At 38.8% G+C, this 20043-nt stretch overlaps 1 protein-coding gene across 1 annotated transcript in view; it reads left to right on the plus strand.

Moving 5' to 3' along the window:
- Positions 1-20043, plus strand: part of MAGI3 (membrane associated guanylate kinase, WW and PDZ domain containing 3) — a 111798-nt gene that overhangs the window by 66749 nt on the left and 25006 nt on the right. The window contains exons 8-14 of the mRNA XM_070941577.1: positions 3312-3406; positions 4105-4293; positions 5417-6028; positions 8268-8305; positions 13943-14099; positions 16753-16844; positions 17731-17923. Of these exons, the coding sequence (XP_070797678.1) occupies positions 3312-3406; positions 4105-4293; positions 5417-6028; positions 8268-8305; positions 13943-14099; positions 16753-16844; positions 17731-17923 (1376 nt within the window). The remainder of the gene's footprint in view (positions 1-3311; positions 3407-4104; positions 4294-5416; positions 6029-8267; positions 8306-13942; positions 14100-16752; positions 16845-17730; positions 17924-20043) is intronic.

The raw sequence follows: 20043 nt of genomic DNA on the forward strand, positions 1-20043 counted from the left end.
GGGAACGCCACGTCGCTCCCATAACCACCCGCGCGGCCGCACTCTGCGCCAGTTGGAGCCTCCGAGTCCTCCTCAAGGGGAGCCCCATGTAGAGAGCATTACAATAGTCCAGACGGGAGGTGACGAGGGCATGAGTGACTGTCCGTAGGGAGTCCCGATCTAGAAAGGGATGCAACTGGCAGATCAGGCGAACCTGATGAAAAATCCTCCCGGTCACCGCTGTCAAGTGCTCTTCTAAAGACAGCCGTGAATCCAGGAGGATGCCCAAGTTGCGAGCCCTTTCCGTGGGGGCCAATGATTCGCCCCCAGTAGTCAGCGATGGCACCAGCTGACTATATCGGGACGTCGGAAACCACAGCCACTTGGTCTTGGATGGGTTGAGCCTGAGCCTGTTTCTCCCCATCCAGATCCGTACGGCCTCCAGGCACCGGGACATCACTTCAAGAGCATCGTTGGGGTGGTCCGGGGTGGAGATGTACAGCTGGGTGTCATCAGTGTACTGGTGGTACTTTACCCCGACACCACGGATGATCTTGCCCAGCAGCTTTACATAAATGTTGAACAAAAGGGGCGAGAGAACCGATCATTGTGGCACCCCACATATGAGGGGCCTCAGGGTCGACCTCGGCCCCCCTGTCAACACAGACTGCAACCGGTTGGAGAGAAAGGAGGAGAACCATGTAGTACGGTGCCTCCCACCCCCAACTCTTCCAACTAGTGCAGCATGATACCATGGTTTATGGTATCAAAAGCCGCTGAGAGATCTAACAGGACCAGGACAGAGGAGCAACCCCTGTCCCGAGCCCTCCAGAGATCATCAACCAATGCAACCAATGCCGTTTCCGTGCTGTACCCAGGCCTGGAACACGACTGGAACGGATCCAGATACGTCGTTTTATCCAGGTACTGGGGAAGCTGTTGCGCAACCACACTCTCAACAACCTTCGCCACGAAGCAAAGGTTGGAGACTGGACGATAATTAGCCAATACTGCCGGGTCCAGGGAAGGCTTCTTGAGGAGAGGCCTCACCACCGCCTCCTTCAGGGTGGCGGGGAAGACACCCTCGCCCAATGAAGCATTTATAATCCCCTGGAGCCAGCCTCGCGTCACCTCCTGGGAAGCCAGCACTAACGAGGAGGGACACGGGTCCAATAAATATGTGGTCGCATTCAGTCTACCCAGAATCCTGTCCACGTCATCAGGGGTCACAGGATCAAACTCATCCCAGATAACATTCTCAAGACCTGCCTCCGTCACCCACGCTGGATCTCCCCAGTCGGAGTCCAGATCTTCCCGAATCTGACTGATTTTGTCATACAGATACTGAACAAAATCCTCGGCTCTTCCCTCCAAGGGGTCCTCCCGCGCTTCCTGGTGGAGCAGGGAGCGGGTCACCCTAAACAGGGCAGCAGGGCGATTATCTAATGACGCAATAAGAGCAGCAAAATGAGTACATTTTGCTGCTTTTATCGCCACCAGGTAATTCTTAATATGAGATCTTACCAATGTCTGGTCCGATTCAGAAAGACTAGCCCTCCAACTACTCTCTAGGCGTCTGTTCCGGCGCTTCATCTCCCTCAGCTCCTTGGTGAAGCAAGGAGCCAAGTGAGATCGGCCGGGTCAGAAGCCGCAAAGGCACGTCTCGATCCAGAGCTCCAGCGGCCGCCCTATCCCAGGCGGCCACTAGGTCTCCAGTTGAGGCGTGAGCCAGAACCTCGGGGATTGGCCCAAGCTCCATCTGGAACCTGTCAGGTTCCATCAGGCTCCTGGGGTGGTACCATCTTATCGATTCCGCCTCCCTGCGGCAGGGTGCAGCAGTTCGAAGGTCAAGGCGAAGGAGAGAGTGATCCGACCATGACAAGAGCTCGATGACTATATCCCCTATCTCGAGATCACTCAGCCACTGTCCAGAGACAAAAACCAAGTCCAGTGTGTCCCCCCCCCCCCCGTGTGCGTAGGGCCATGAATTAGTTGGGTCAGGTCCATAGCCGTCATGGAAGCCATGAACTCCTGAGCCCCCTCAGACGCGTCACCCACGGACGGCAAGTTAAAATCTCCCATGACCATAAGTCTGGGGGTATCAACCGCCACCGCGGCAATAACGTTGAGTAGCTCGGGCAGGGCTGCTGCCACATGGCAGGGAGCCAGGTACATGATCAGCAAATCCATCTGAACCCCATGACCCCACTTCACAAGGAGGGTCTCACAGCCGGCCGTCTGAGGAACAGTGGCCTCCCTCGGCCTAAGGCTTTCTCTAATAATAACCGCTACTCCCCCGCCCCTCCCCTGTGACCTTGGCTGATAGAATGCGTGGAAGCCTGGTGGGCACATTTCTACCAGAGGGACCCCTCCCTCCGGGCCCAACCAGGTCTCCGTAATGCCCACCAGGTCCGCTCCCCCCTCCTGAACAAGATCACAAATGAGGGGGGCTTTATTTAAATCTATGTTCTTGATTATTGTTTGTAGACCCACCCAAAAGTGCGATAGACTAAAAAAATATATATTTCTTGCTTTTTAAATTAAACTTGATCCAAATAGTTTTCTTATCCCCATAAATAAAAATAATGATTTAAGACCCAGTCTTTACAACTGATTTATCAGATAATTATTCTCATGCCCTTTTATTATCTTTATCAACATATTAAACAATAGGCAGCACTTGTAATTTCTCCCTCTTCCTAAACTAAGGTTGAATTTAGATTTTGTCCTAAATTCATTCGTTTGAATTCAAATCTCAGTTGATCATTAGAAACAATCTGATTCTTTGTATTCATTTGATTCATATTTTTTTTTAAATTTGATTTATATGCCGCCCTTCTCCGAAGACTCAGGGCGTCTTACAATGCGTTAAGCAAGAGCCTTCATACTTTTGTATATTTATACAAAGTCAGCTTATTGCCCCCACAAACTGGGTCCTCAATTTACCTACCTTAGAAAGGATGGAAGGCTGAGTCAACCTTGAGCCTGGTGAAATTTGAACTTACAGTAATTGCAGACAGCTGGTGTTAATCACAATGCTTTTAGTCTGCTGAGCTACCAGCCCCTTCTGATTTGATTCTTTGTATTCAAATGAAAATTTGCTACTAGATTTTGGAAAACAGCCTGGGTTTTTCAGATTAATTATGCAAGTATTAAAGTGTTGGAAGCTTAGCAATTACTGAAATGAAGTTCTGCTGGATTTTTGGTAAGAACCTCTGTCTCTTGGAAAGTTAAAAGAATGGACAGCAATATCCAATAATGCAGAAAAAAGGGACCTTTTTCTGTAAATATTTTGTAATTCCATTTGCACTACCATGTTGTGTATTTTGCAGTCACATCAACCAGAAAACTCAATTTGAAAACCCAGTTTTGGAAGCCAAACGGAAAAAACAGCTAGGACAGACTGATGGAGGCTTGTCAAATCCAGGTGCAGTTTTCAGTGGCTACTGTTAAAACCTGAAATGTATTTCTTAAGAATATATTCAGTCATCATAATCACCATGTCTCTTTATGCTAGATTTCTGTAGTTAGCTAATATTTGTACTGTTATAAACATGAATCTGAAATAATTCCTGACATTTATATTTTTATGATTTTAAAATATTGTTTTCTATGCCAACTTAATAACATAAATACTTTTTCATCCTAAGTAGTATAATAGTATTTTAAAAAATGGCAGAATATATGTATAAAAGAAAAAGTTTTTAGATTTTTTTTATAGTTAATCAGTTAAGCAAAATATCTTCAAAGTTCTTCTCTCTGTGAAAGAAGCAAGAACATAATACTTTTAATGATGAAAATGGATGGATGGATGAATGAATGGATGGATGGATGGATGGATGGATGGGTGGGTGGGTGGGTGGGTGGGTGAATGGATGGATGGATGGATGGATGGATGGATGGATGGAAGGAAGACTTTGATATGGCCCAGCATTGGGTGTTTATAAAGAATTATTTAACAGAACAGAATAATATAAACCTATCCATGTTTTATAATGCTAGTCTGTGCATCCAGAAAGTTTTTATCTGACATTTCAAAATAGTTTATCACTACAATATGAATTGCCTTATTCTGCACTCCAGCTTTTGAATAGACATGCCTAAAAGCATTTTCTTTGTGTGCAGAACAAGCAAAACCTTTCTTTACTCGAGATCCATCACAGTTGATAGGGACACTAATACGAACATCACTGAAGAAAAGTACTATGGGATTTGGATTCACAATAATTGGGGGAGACAGACCAGATGAATTTCTACAGGTGAAGAATGTGTTAAAGGATGGACCTGCTGCACAAGATGGCAAAATTTCATCAGGTAAATGAGGTTTTACAATGTATAGTGTAGCTGGATCACAAAAGAGTTTGGTATTTTAGATATTCAGGAACAATTCATTTTTTCTTTCCCAATTAAAATTCATTTATTAATTACTAAAATTTCTATGGACCACCCTTCTTAAGCTCATAGCTCTGGGCAGCTAGCAATATAGAAATACAGAAATACAATGAAAGAACAACTTTATAAATACAAAATGCAAACGTTAAGGCTTCTCATAGAGCATCTAGATAATGCGACAGATGACCTTACCCTGTGTCTTTATGTATGTGTTAAATAGGAGTGTAGAAAGCGTTAAAGCCTGTTGCATACCATTTAGCAGAGGTCTAGGTGCATCATAGGGCAACAATTTTTCAATCAAAGTACTTCAAATGGGCTTACTTACAGAATACATCGAAAATCAGAGAGCCATGATACCTATGGAATTGAAATTTGGCTAATTTTATAAAACATTTTATTATATAAAAATGATCATAAGACATTTTATGAGATCATACAAAATGTCAGAAAACACTTCCTGAAAAGTTTTAAGAACTTTTCAAGTACATTAAAAGTTCTGCCATTATTGAAGGCTTTGAGAAATCTAGTTAAAAATATCTCTGAAATGATGACCCAGGGGGTCATGGGTTGTACAGTCTAGCAATATAATTGAATAAAAAATATATAATTTAGACTTCAATACATTAGCGCATGAGTCTTACCTGTTTTTCACTTAGGAAGTACATAAACAATCCCCAAACCCAATGAAAATGAGTATTTAGATGTCAGTTCTTAACAAATACAAATTAAGTTCAAGGCAAAATTCAGGAAAAATGGTAGAATCAGATGCAATATCTGATTATTATTGTTCTGAATTTTGATTGGGAGATGCCCAAAGTTTGTTATAAGATGGGTGCCTATATAAATGTTTTAAATAAATAAATAAATAAATAAATAAATAAATAAATAAATAAATAAATAAATAAATAAATAAATAAATAAATAAATAAATAAATAAATAAATAAATAAATAAATAAATGTTAATAATGCTCCAAAATGAGGTTACTAAGATTATTTTAATATATGTAAATATATTTGTGTTAATACTTTATTCATTTTTAATAGGTGATGTCATTGTAGATATAAATGGTACATGTGTCCTTGGCCATACCCATGCTGATGTTGTCCAGATGTTTCAATTAGTTCCCGTCAATCAGTATGTGAATATGACGTTGTGTCGTGGATATCCTCTGCCTGATGAAAGTGAAGATCCTGTTGTAGATATTGTTACAGCCACTCCTGTCTTAAATGGCCAGCCAGTTACAAAAGGAGATACCTGTATACTCAGTCAGGATTTAATCCCAGGAACAGTGGTTTTGGATCACAATAGTAAAACTGGACATATATTAGTCAATGGACGCCTGAACGGTCCTTCAGCAATAGACTTTGGAGAAGAAAGGGCTACAGGGTCTTCTTCAGGATGTTCTCAAACAGAAATGGTCACAATTCCTCTGATCAAGGGACCTAAAGGTTTTGGATTTGCAATAGCTGATAGCCCTGCAGGACAAAAGGTGAAGATGATTTTAGACAGCCAGTGGTGTCATGGACTTCAGAAAGGGGATGTAATTAAAGAGATTTATCATCAGAATGTACAGAATTTAACACACATCCAGGTAGTAGAAGTTCTGAAGCAGTTCCCAGTTGGAGCAGAGGTGCCACTGCTTATCCTAAGAGGAGGTATGTAAATGAATTTGCTATAACTTAAAATGCCTGTGTTGCTTTCAAACACAATGTAGTACTTCTATCTAGTGCCATTGACAAGAAAGTGCAATGGTGCCAGAATGATGGCATATGCACAGTGATAGAATCATGCAAATTCTGTGATTACTTTTTTTGGCATCAGGACATCTGATGCAAATATGTATTTGTGGCATTTTGGAATTATGACAAAATGCACATATGATCTTACTGTGGTTGCCCATATTGCTACTCTTAAGTTTGTATTTCTACATCCATGGTAAAAGAAAGAATGTAAAAAGCATCTTTTCTATAAGTCTCTCAGAAGATGCAGTGAGTGTTTCTAAAGGTCAAGTAACTATACATTTCTCCAAAGGCAAAATTCTTTTCCATTTATATCTGATTGGCAAGATTTTCATAGGAACATAAATATGTAAAAGTTGTATACCTGAGTGGTGCCATGTAAAGACCTCACTTGTAGTTTGTTGATCGTCTTTTCGTTTGTCTTAGTCCACTGTCTTTTTATATATATGGCTTTTTATTGTTATTTTGACTTCTTAATCTCATGTCAGTAAGGGTCAGTTAACCAATGTAAAATATCATATAAGCTTGTTTTCCTTTGTGGTCTTGATATTAATATTGACTTTATTACATAGAGTTACATACAATTATATTTGTGCTAATTGTATTTTGAAATGGCAGTAGATACTGTTAGCAAAGTTCATTCAATACAAATTGATTATTGCTGACATGGCTAAATTGTACAAATCTACTGCCAAACATTGCTGAGTCTATATGTTGTTGAGGATAATGTAGAAGTGTAATGGTAGAAAGTGTTTGCTTTTTATTCAATAAGTCACTTTCATGCATTTTTTAAAATACATTTTGGTTATTAGTTATCATTGAGCATTCTATTTGTACTAAAACTGTGAACTTCTAATGTAATGTAGTACAGTAGCTGTTATACTCCCCATTTATGATCTATTGATCTAATTAAAATATAACAATGAATTGGAAAATGCCATGTTATTGATATTTTTATGTTGGTGATAAACTGATTCTTTTCATTGTCCTTGGGAAAATATGGAAGTTTGCCATTAATTGCAAACAATCTCTTGATGCAGATAAATTCATCTTTAAATATTTAGGAAATTGGTAGAATGGTAATGGGCCAATACAAAATAGTGCCTATGGCATCTTAAAATTAAAAGTAATATTTTAAATATTGGAATGGGGGGGGCCTTTGAAATGGGTTTGATTTGATTTAGATTGGGTTTTTATTTTTTTATTTTTTGCACGGGAATATTGCATATATGTGTGTAAAAATTGCTGTCCCTTCAAGTGCCATTAAGACATGTTATCACAGATTTATGAGGGAAATCTACATTGCCAGGTGAGTCCCCTTGCTTAGAATTTTAGCTTGGTACTGAGATTGGTGGACAATTCATAAATCCTTTTAATTTAGTCACAATGACGGTTTTTCATAATAGAATAATTAGCACATATTTTTATGATTATAATATATATATATTAAAAGCAGCCTCAGAACATATTATACATGACTGAATGTACAAGGGCAGATAACTTATTTAATATTTATTCACCAAAACCTTTTCAAGGCACATAATCTATCATTGAAATTCCCTTTTCAGATTGTGGCATTGAAAATAAAGAAAAGTTTTTAAATACTGGTTTGACTTAGTCATTATGTTTACATTAGTTCCCTCCCATTTGTTGTGTGATGTGCAAAGGTTATGTGGGAAAAAGGATTGTGCATGTATAATGTTTAGTAAGAAACAGAGGTCCTTCTCATTGCTTGAAAGGACTATTATTGTTACTTACCAGTTGAAAAACTTTGGATGTAATATTTGCAGTAAATATATTTTTGGTTCTTGTTTCCAAGAAACTTGAATTCTTGATAAGCTGCCAAGTGAATATGTTGATAGCGAGCCAAGACTATCAGATTATAAAGGTCTAACTCTTTCGTTATGATATTCAGGATAGCTTTGTGTAGTGCTATGGATGTGAAGAAAAAGATCCTTCTGTGTGTATATGGGTACAGATGTAGCAATTATTGGCATGATCCTGGAAAAAAAGCCACTGTTTTAAAAATATGGTGACTTATTGAAAGCCCACATGTGCTCCGAAGGTGCTCTATCCTTCTGAATCACTGCATAGCCTTAAAACATAGAACATGAATATTTTGATTGATTATATTAATATTTATTTTTTGTTTTAGGACCTTCCTCACCTACAAAAACTCCCAGTATTGATAATGTGAGTATTAATAAAAGTTTTTGCAACTTGTATATCCCTATCTGTGGAAAAATTTGTAGAAGGTTTTGTTGAATCATTTTATTAGGACTTTCTTGACATTCTTTTCTAAACATATATTGTTTTAATCGTTATGCCAGTTATGGGAGGATGTTAAAGAAAAACATTTCGTGGTGTAAAACTATTGTAAATATTTATTCAATAATTACAAATTTACTACTGGGTTTGCTCAGTTTTAGATGAAGTAACATTTTCTATTTTAAAGTAATCCCTTAATATTCAGTCTTTTTAACTGATTTGCAAAAACTTTGTTCTTCATTTGTTCATCTTCTGAGGTCAAGGTTATGAGCAGAAGTTTTATTTATTGACTGTATTGACAATAAATTTTATTAAGAGGCATGGTAGCGCAGTGGTTGGAATGCAAAATTGCAGTCTAATTCTGCTGACTGCCAGGGGTTCGATCCTCACTGGCTCAAGGTTGATTCAGCCTTCCATCCTTCCAAGGTTGATAAAATAAGGACCCAGATTGTTGGGGGCAATATGCTGGCTTTGTAAACTTCTTAGAGAGGATTGTAAATCCATGTGAAGAGGTATATAAGTCTAAGTGCTATTGCTATTGCTATTAATATTAAAAGGCATCACATTAAAGGAAAATCTGAACTGATTAGTTGTAATGAATGAAATGCTTTTCTACAAACTATGAAAATAATGACTCTTTGTTCTCATAATGTTCTTTGGTAAGAGAAATGAAAAAAGTACAACACAAGAATGAACTAGAGGGTGCATGTCAGGAAGCATGTTCCAAGAAAGCTGTGTCATAAAGGAACAAAGCTTAAGGTAGCTGAATTGTGGTCAAAACATTTGTTCTCAAGATTAGTTATCAGTCATGGGACTAAGGTGTGAGGGAGATAAACACAAAATACTGTTATTCTTTTTTTTTTTCTGGATGCACTATTAAAATATGAATTTGCATTCTAAGATAGCTATATAATGAAAAACCCTGTTTTTCCAGCATGAGTTCTTTTATTTAAGTCTCAAACTATTTGATGCTGCATCCTCCTAAATCAAGGGTCCCCAATCCCTGGGGAGTCTACTACCAGGCCTTGAGCCTTTAGTTATCAGGCTGCAGAAGTGCTAGGTGAGCATATGAGCGTGCACATCCCTACTTGCACAAGTAGCAGCGAGTGCATGCACACATGCTCCATTTGAATGAGCAGCTGGCACAAATAGAGTTGTGCATGCGCAGGCTTGACCTCCATGCGCACAGAACCCTCCCCTCTTCACCCCTCACCCACCAGTCTGCAAAGCTGAAAATGTTTGGGAAACTCTGCCCTAAATGATAAATAAATTTGTTTGAAACCACTTCCATCAATTAAACTAACAATTATATTAAAACTAAGACTAGGCAACAAAGAATTATTCTAATTACATTTAATAATTAAAGTTTAATTTGTGTATGAAATAAAGGCACAAAAGCTTGTAATTTCAGTGACAATATTTTTATAAAGATTTTCAGTTTGTAAAGAAATCAAACTGAAAAGCACATTTTTAGATGAGAAAAATGAGCTTGTGTTGTTCTTTATATAGCAGCAGTTACAGAAAAACCTGACTTCGTTGTCAGGTTCTCCAAACAGAGTAGGAAGAAATTTTGAAAGTGATTTGGCTTTGAGTGAACATGCCATGAGGTTTCTACATGCAAACCTGGAATCCAAACTCATTCCAGGTTTTGGACAAGTCAGCTGCTTGGTGCTCCAGACAGAGCAGTACTTCCAGCAGTTCAGATTTCCAGGTGTAAGCAATTAAATCACATTCCTGTTTTACTTGGGAATGCTCATTTGACCAGGCAGTGTGGGAATAAATTCTGAGAGCAATCCAGCTATGCAGTTGCCAGCCATTAATATTTCAAACTTTCCTCTTTGCTGTGCTGCATCTACCAACTTGTCCAGGAAGAGTAGGAGGGAGTTCTGACACTTTAAAGCTTAATATTAAAAATATTAAATTATTAAATCAATGATAACATGATCATCACATTGTACATTGCACTGAATATCAGCCAAGATGTTATACACTGTGTCAATTGAAAGTTCCACTTTCAAGACAGAGCTATGGTAAGTCTTTTGCAGTAGTCAAGACTACATGTAAATCTATAACCTACGCTTGAATACTTGCCAAATTTAACAAGCTTAAGAAGGGCTATAGTTGGCATTTTAGTTATAGTGGTACAAAGGCACTTTTTATCACAGCTGTCATGTGCAAATCTGGTAATTGCTGAAAAGCAAGGAATATTCCCATATAGCATACTTAATCTTTCAGAGGAAGTTCAGCCTGTCCAACATAGCAGCCTAAATCTCTGTTATCCAGTATAGGTACTATATAACGAAGGTGCTACATAACATGTTTTCATTTTATTTTAATGTGTTCTTCCTCATTCAGCCCATTGTCAATTTTTGGTAACATTTAATAGTACTGGTTGCCTTCCTAGAGTTTAAAATTTAAAGCTTGATTTAGCCACCCATGTATAGGTGTTACTACATACTTATACTGCAAAGGGATTGGTGGATAAGTATAATATACAGATGGCTGCAGACAGATATACATTCCTGCAGATGTGTACATATCCCAAATCCCAACTGCATGTTGTGTGGAGGTGCATGTCCTGCATGCTGATTGATTGATCCGACTTCCTGTTGGAAGGCCAGCAGTTTGAATGCCTCATAGCCAGAATATTAACATCAGCAGACATAAAAATACAACAGCTATGCAACCATCTCTGAATGACAGACACATATGTTCTCTGAGGTGGAATAATAAAGAATTCTAATCCAGGCTTAATTGTAGGGAGCAATTAGAGGGGGTATCATTCCTGTAATAATGAGGCTCCAAATCATTAGATAACATACATACACAGGCTGTGTTTTCATATAAATGTTGAATGTTATGGAGGAAAAGATTAGAAGCCAACAGGATATATTAGCTCAGGGGTCCTCAAATTATAGGCCCGTAGGCCAGATACCACCCGTCGAAGCCATTAATCCGGCCCACGCAGGACCATGAGAATGTCCTGCCCACATCGGTCCCACCCACCTTCTGGAGGCCGGGGAAGCCAAAAATGGGATGCGCAGTGGCCTCTGGAGGCCAAAAATGTGTCCATTTTGGGGCGGCAGAGAGGTACTGGAGGCCGAGAAGGCCAAAAACGGGACATGTGGAGGCCTCGGGAGGCCAAAAACCGGCCCGTTTTTTGCCTCCGGAGAGGGAGAGGGGGGGGGAGGGGGAGGGAGAGGGAGAGACAGATAGATACCTTGTCTAGACAGGGGTTGTAGCAAGTACATCTCACTTGTAAAGAGGCACCGGTTATCGTCCTTTGCCCCAGACAAGTACTATTCAGGTTAGTTCACAAGCCAAAAAGGGCAGTCTTTGACTAACCTTGTCCTCATCTTCAAGAAGGCTCTAAGAAAACAAGATATATTATGGTGATTTCTATATTGCACAGATCAACTAAGATTTCAACTTACGAGCAAGAAGACAAACCAAATGACCCAGAGCCATCCATTTCCTGGATCTTACCATTTAAACTTACCATTTAAAGAGCCTTGATAGTACAGTGGTTTAGTGCACCCTGTTATTAACACAGCTGCCTGCAATTTCTGCTGGTTCGAATCTCTCCAAGGCTCAAGGTTGACTCAGCCTTCCATCCTTTCTAAGGTAGGTGAAATGAGGACCCAGTTTGTGGGGGCAATAAGCTGACTTTGTATAAAATATACAAAAGAATGAAGGCTATTGCTTAACGCATTGTAAACCACCCTGAGTCTCCGGAGAAGGGCGGCATATAAATCAAATTATAAAAAAAAAAAAAAACTAGTCATCTGCCAGTGTTAGTGATTAGCGCTAGTCACCAGACTAAAACTCACAACTCACTGTTATTTATCTAGGATAGAGTTTCTCAATTAGAGGTTTCTTAGCCCTAGGATTCTGCGAGAGGTCTCTAGAGGCTCCCTGGGAGAACATGATTTATTTTTTAAAAGCAGAGACTGAGCAAAACCCCAACTCCAAATCCTGGGTTGGCCCACTAGAGTGTGTGTTGACCTCAGGCGGAGGCAAAGATTGCACAAAAACATGCAAGCGGAGAGGTAAGCAAAGCTGAAGCCGAGAAGTGAGCCGAGCCAAGCTGAGGAAGAATATCAGAGAGTGTGCACATGCGAGAGTGCCTGTTCTGGGGCTCTCTTGCCAGTTTTCAGCCTGTCTTTCTGCAGGTTCAGTGGTCAAGGTGCGTGTGTTCTGTCTCAGGATGGGCACAGCAGATCTGGGACTGAGCTGATGTAGTCACCAGTGAAGCAGAATCCACCCAAAAGACAGGGGAAGAAGGTGGGGGAAAGGGGAAAAATCATTCTTTACTTTTAGTTTAAGAACATTGTTAATGCATATATGTGGGCCTACCCGTAAAATGAATAAAAATTTTTTGCACTTCTGATCTATATTTGAGCCTGTGTGTGCAAGGGTTATCCAAGGCTGGAAAAATATTCAAAGGTTCCTCCAGGCTGAAAAGGCTGTGAAAAGCTGGTCTAGGACGTTGGAATTAGATAATGCTCTTCCACTTTTAGCTTATAGTTGCATCCAAAATGAATACGAACTCCGGCAGGGGCCCTGCTGTATGTACATAAAGTTAAGTACTAGTTGAGACACTTCTGTGGTCTTTTGTGAAGACGTGAAATACTAAGGTTCTCCTAAATCTCAGGACACGAATTTTAGGGTAATTCAGTACAATGCTTGAGATAATCTTAGAAAGAGAGAGACCTTATATAGTGGAATGAAGAGTACACTAAAAATATCCTTTTAGTATGAAGACTATTCAGGTCTCACTCTATATAGTCAAAGCTGGCAAATTTTCAGCTGTATCCTTCCACCTCCTTACTTACAACAGTCATAGCCTGTTGCAACCTAGTCATCAGAGCTGGCCAACTTAGGGGCCAGAATACTGTCTACTCTATCCCATGCCCTTTCTCCCAGTTAAAGCTCTAAAATGCACATTGAGTCAGTACTTTCCCGTGACTTTAATTCTGGATTAAATGATTGATTAGAATGAACACCTGATCCTGACAGATTGCAACCTCCTTTCATATTCTTGCTTGCATACAACCTCCATTACATTGCATCAGATACCTGGAATAGAGAGAAGTTATATAAAATACCAAAATAAGAGCATGGAAATATTTTGATAAGTCAACATAAACCTAGTCTAGAATTTCTCCCCCTTCGCTTGTGCATAATTATGGATTCTATACATTTGTATATCCTGTTATCTGATTACAGTAGATGTATACTATATGGAAATAATTCATCTGTGTATAATTACATTTTTCGTAAACAAATCTGTTGGGAGTTTATGACATGAGAGATTGAGATACCTTCTCAGAAATATATTTCATCATATCCTGCCACAATGTTGCTATTGTTAGATTGGATGAATTAATTATTCATATTAAAAGTTTCATTGAAGAATATAAGAAAACACAAAACATTTCCAATCTCATTAAAAAATAAAGTTTTTATTGAAGAACGTTTTGCTCATCTTTCTGTTTACTTGTTTAAGACAGTTAATATTCATTTTTGCGATCTATTTTATATGAATCTTATTTATTTCAGAAAATAAATAAGCAGGAAAATTCAGGAAGCTTAGAGGCCATTGGTGAGCCTGTTCCACATCCAATGCCTTTTCCATCTACTTCTGTGAAGTTGTCTTCTCCAAAGCTTGACCCTTCTGAAGTTTATCTGAAATCTAAAATATTATTTGAAGATAAACGTGAGTACATAAACTTGAGTTACTTGCTGCTCCAGGGTTTTGTTTTGTTTTTCTTTTTTTTAAGGAAACACTTTGATTTCTGCATTGTCAGTTTCATCCCTAAAAGAGGTGGCTTTTTACTAATTTTACTAATCTACAGCATTCATATTTCCCAGCTGTAACATAGCAGTCAGTCAGAGTAAATTGCTTTAAACTTTTGAAATCTATTGTGTTGAAAGTGATTGCTTTGAAACTATCTTCAAAGTGTTGGACATCTTCAATGTATTGTCTACAAAGGCTTCAAATTGTAGATGTATTCAGATGAAATGATTCAACTGACAAAAAAACATTTTCAGTGAAGATAGTCTTCTAAATTTTGTTAGGTTTAGGATTTATTTATTCAACCATTCATGTTTAATCCTTCCTGCCCTGAAATCATTTTTTCTTAGGATGGGATCCTTCCAAGAAAGGAGACAATTTGCTTTCTTTTGCTTTTTAAGTCCTCGTCCCCCCTACCCCTCTTAGGTAGGGCAAAATAGTAGTTAGTTTAAGTAGTCGTTGCTTATCAGCTGACTCCTCCAGCAACCATTCAACATTCCGAGAGTCCTGAAAAAGAACCTTAAAACTAATGCTGCATTTACGATAGTCACATTATCCCTCAATCATGTAATTGCCATTACAGTCAGTACATTTTGTCTGGTGCCTGACATATTGTTGTTCTCCTCCCACTTTCCCTAGCCTGCTTACTCTCTTGTAATGCCTTCATCTCCAGTGACTATAAATACAAACATTAATTCCCTTGCCTAATTATCCCAGTGTCAGAATAGCATTCCAAAGGCTGGGAGAAGGGGGAAAAGGAAAATGCAGTCATGGTCACATGATTTTGCACTTAATAATCACTTTGCTTAAGGATAGAGCAAAGGATACTGCTGGTTCCAATAGTGGATACTAAATTGGAACTACCTATACTATGCTACCTAGGAACATCAAATAATAAATTATGTTTTTAGGGTCCATGTAGTTGGTGGGACAGAATATGTCAGATAAATAAGTACCAGTTGTGGTGATTCTTGTTGGTGAGAACATACTGTAAAGGAATTAAATATAATGACCTTTCACCTTTTGTTCCCAGCACCTGAATCAGAAGCACCTTGTTGCCTTTGCTATCTTCATATTTATATATTTCCTACTTGGGGTTCTCTGAGCCTTTCAGTGTTGCACTGTCTTCATAAAGCTATGTTGCCTTTGTAAAGCTGTGCTATCATTCTGAAGATTTTCTTCGTAAAGCTGCACTGTCTTCAGAAAGCTGTTTTGTCTTTGAAAAGCATCTTAAAGACAGTGTAGCTTTCTGAAGGCAGGACTATGTTACGAACCACAGCATTTCAAAGGCTCAGAAAGTCACATGTAGAAAACATTTGGAAGAGAAGCTGGGTCCAAAAAGGCAGCAAAGTTGCTTCTGCTTTACCTAAGGTGGCTGTGTGCAAAAGATCAGTGTGGTCACCTGAGAGAGAAAGCAGCTGGGTGATTGAATGCTTGCTGGGGGTTTCATGGGGTGGCACCAAACTGCTGCAGTGGGCTGAGGAGCCATGTTGAAGGAACCCGGAAAAGTTGGAAAACTGGGGTAGCATAGCAGTCACAGATCCAAAAAGAAAAGCGCAAAGGCAGTGAGATGCTTCTGTTTCGGCCACAGCGTCTAGGCACAAAAAGTGAAAGGTTGGTGCGGAGAATTGGAGGAGGAAGCAGCTGGGCAAATGAATGCTTGTTGACAGTTGCTGGGGTGGTGTGGAACAGCTAAGGCTTCCCGGGAAGGGGCAAGTAGCCCTAGAGCCACATGGAGCCTTTTCTGGGGCTGTTTGCCTCCCTGAAAGACAGAGTGATAGCCAAAGGGCACAGATGAGGGGGAAATAGGTAGGTGTGGGAAGTTGCAGGAAAACACCTTACTGAGGCTCAGAGCTGGGAGAGAACAAGCCTGGAAGGACTTGGATTGGATTGGTACTTATTGGTACTTTTTTATTTAATTAAAAAAGGAGCAAAACACAGAAGTAATATTAATGAAGATACATACTGTACATTGCCAAAGAGAAGAAAGAAAAGATCATGTAAAAAACTTCAACAAATAGTGAAAGAAGTACAACAAAAATGTATTATGAATACTTACTTAATGACTCACTATTCTTGATTAATGACCACAGTGAAGTGTCCTTGCCATCTAAGTCAGTGTGGTCACATGACATCTCATTTTATGACTGCATTGACTTATGATGCCAATCAAGGTCCAGTTGTGATTGTAAGTCAAGGGTTACCTGTACAAATATTATATTAGATTCTGTTTGATTTTTATATGAATCTAACATACTATGTATTGGTAGTTTGAAACTTCTAGAACTGAATTACTATAAAGACCAAAAAAGGTCTTGTTTATTTAAAAAATCCTACGTGTTCAAACCGGCAGATTTTGCCAAACGTTCGTGCTTTGCAGATGGAGTGTTAATCATTTTAACTCATGATTTAATTTTTCAGGTGTGTTAACCATATTATGTACAATATCTTTAGAAAGTAATTTGCTTCTAAATGAATAACATGATTTAATTTTAATTTTTGTGTATACTGTTTTTAAATGGCCAAACATAGTTCTCCCTTGTTAACACTTATCTCTCCCATCCATTTTTACTAGCTCCAAACACAAAGGATTTAGATGTTTTCCTTCGAAAGCAAGAATCTGGGTTTGGTTTCCGAGTTCTTGGAGGAGATGGTCCAGATCAGTCAGTAAGTCAAATATTTATTACTTTATATTTGAATTGATTGATTATGGGCCAACGTCAGTGTCTATCTTAGAAATATCATAGATAGGACTTCTCCAGAAAAGACTGCCCACAACCTGACTTTTCAGATGATACTTCAAATAATGCTCCATGTTTCCATTATGATTTTGCCTTTGCAGCTTAAGAATTTTCTTTTTTCTGCATGGGAACATCAGCAGCTAGATATCCTGAAAGCTTTAATCTAGCTGCATCATAAACACTATTTATACTCCAAGAGATCCTCTCTTTTTCTCAATAGCATGTTGAATGACATCCAGTCTTCTCCAACATTATATTGTCAGCCTCTTTATCTTGTCTATCTGTGTGGCTTTCTTTATAAAATACAAGAATGCTTTCAGATTGCCTTCTCCCACACAGTATGTAATAATGACTGAGATTGTCAGTAAAGTGATAGTGTGCCTCTAATATGTACCAATATTTCTGTTGCTTAATATATTCTTTAACTGGGCATCTGGGATGACCTTCTGGGGATACTTACTCTTGGTGTACACTCTTGGCATTAGGTCATTCTTCTCGAGAACAATCCCCACCATGATGAGGTACTATAGTAGGATTTAAACTACCAATTTGTATTACTAATAGCATTTCAACTGTAGTTGTAGTTGATAGTACAGTTAGTCTTTGGATTGCAACAGCTATTGGGACTGGAATTGTCATCACTAAGCGATGTGATTTTTTTCACAGATCATTATCACATTTTAAATTCAACTTAAATGACAGTCTATACAATATATTGTATTTACTGATGTCATCTGTTTACAAACAAATCACAGTTAGAAATGTTTTCTTTATTTTGTGTTAGAGTCTATAATTATCCCATATTTCTCTAGATCTACATTGGAGCAATCATCCCACTGGGAGCAGCAGAGAAAGATGGTAGACTTCGTGCTGCTGATGAGCTTGTATGCATTGATGGAATCCCAGTGAAAGGGAAATCACATAAGCAAGTTCTGGATTTAATGACAAGTGCTGCACGAAATGGACAGGTGCTATTGACTGTTCGCAGGAAAATCTACTTTGGTGGTATGTGCCATGTCTTATTAATTAAGATTATACTGTTGCACTTGGTACTATTTTGTATAATGGCAAGTTTAACGCAAACGTGTAGTTCCATATTCCTGTCTGTCTGTATAGATATCCATCCATCTATCAAATTTCTATTCTGTCAATGTCTCCTACAAGATAACTGGAATTATAGAATCATTACTTTTGTCTGTTCATATGAGCAAAAGCATTAAATGGGTTGAATGAAAACAAAAATGAGAGGTGATTTTATAAAATGACAATACACATGGTAACACTATACAACTTTCAAAAAAGATGTTTTGTGACATGGTGGCATAAAGTACCTGCATTATTACTTAAAAATCATCCAGTGTTGATTTTTAGGATTGGGAACATAAACCCAATGGTGGGTTGCTCCCGGTTCGCACCGGTTCACAAGAACCAGTAGTAAAAATTTTTAGTAGTTTGGAGAACTGGTAATAACATTGGCTGGCCACGCCCCCGAACCGGTCCCTGGCCCGGTTGCCGTTCACTTATCCTGCCCACCTCATCAGAGGCTTTTTTTTTCTTTTAAAAGCATTTTTTTCTGCAACCTCTTAAGGTTGTAGAAAAAATGCTATTAAAAGTTTTTTTTTTTTTTAAAGTTGGCCATGCCTACCCTGTCACATTAACCCCCCCCCCACAAGCCACGTCCACAAAATAAGCCATGCCCACAGAACCAGTAGTAAAAATGTTTAGAACTCACCCTTGCATAAACCTGTTCCATGTAGGGTTGTAGTTCTCCTTAATGATCAAGTTTCCAGTTTTGAGGATTATCCTGGATCTAGCATTGATGCTAGATAGCTTTGTAATATCTATTTCAAGGAGGGTTTTTATCTGTTTTAGCTACCTGAAGGAGAGACATTGTCTTTGATGACACATGTATTAGTAACTTGAAATGTATACTGCTCAAAAAAATAAAGGGAACACAAGCAGAAGACATCCGAGATCTGAATGAATGAAATAGCCTTATTAAATACTTTGTTCTTTACATACAGTAGTTTATACACTGCTTAAACAACTAAAGGGAACACAAAACTACTGTATGTAACAAACAAAGTATTTAATAAGGCTATTCATTAATTCAAATCTCAGATGTCTTCTGCTTGTGTTCCCTTTATTTTTTTGAGCAGTGTATTTTAATATAGGCTCTTCATGTGATGGCTCTGAAAGACAATCAAAAAGTGAGGGATAGAGACACTCCAAAGCATACTGATTGCTTTCTAGACCAGGCATAATGTGATACAAACTGGGGTTAAAAGTACAAAAGTGACTTCTCCACTGATTTTGCTTGTTAGAAGCCTCAGTGAAGGTAGATTTGTTTGTTTGTTTGTTTGTTTAAAACATTTATGTAGCTGCCCATCTTTCAGCCAAATCTGGACAGCTTCTAATCAAAGATTAAGTCATATAAAATCATTTTTAAAACTATAAAATACCACCACTTAAAGCATAAAAAAACAACAAAAACCTTCTGACAATCCATACTAATGTGCCATGCTACAATGTTGTAATTGCGTGCTGGTTGCTGAGCATCCAGATTGCAATCATGTGACTCCTCGGGATTCTTTCACATTCTTCCTCCTCCCACCAAAACAGTTTTACCCGGAATACTTCTACATTTCAATCTGTATCCAGAGGAAAATGGCACCATTTTGTTGTTTTACAGCCAGTCCAAATTTATTTATTCATTCATTCATTCATTCATTCATTCATTCATTCATTCATTCATTCATTCATTCAACTTGTATGCCGTCTTTCTCCGAAGACCCAAGGCGGCTTAGAATGCATTTAAAAACCATATATAAAAATATTAAAAATTAAAACATTAAAAGCAATTAAAACCCATTCATGGCCGGATCTCGCCAGATCGTAACAGCGAGATCAACAGCCCCAGGCCTGCCGGAAAAGCCAGGTCTTCACTGCTTTTCGGAAGGCCAATAGGGTGGGGATGGTCCGGATCTCAGGAGGTAACTGGTTTCAGAGAGCTGGGGCAGCCACAGAGAAGGCCCTCCCCCATGGGTCCGCCAGCCGGCACTGTTTAGCTGATGGGACCCAGAGGAGACCAACTCTGTGGGATCTTACCAGCCACTGGGAGCTAT

Source organism: Pituophis catenifer, unplaced genomic scaffold, assembly GCF_029215685.1.
Source record: "Pituophis catenifer annectens isolate HBS135680 unplaced genomic scaffold, rPitCat1.0.hap2 SCAF_3, whole genome shotgun sequence".
In the NCBI taxonomy this organism is placed as follows: Eukaryota; Metazoa; Chordata; class Lepidosauria; order Squamata; family Colubridae; genus Pituophis; species Pituophis catenifer.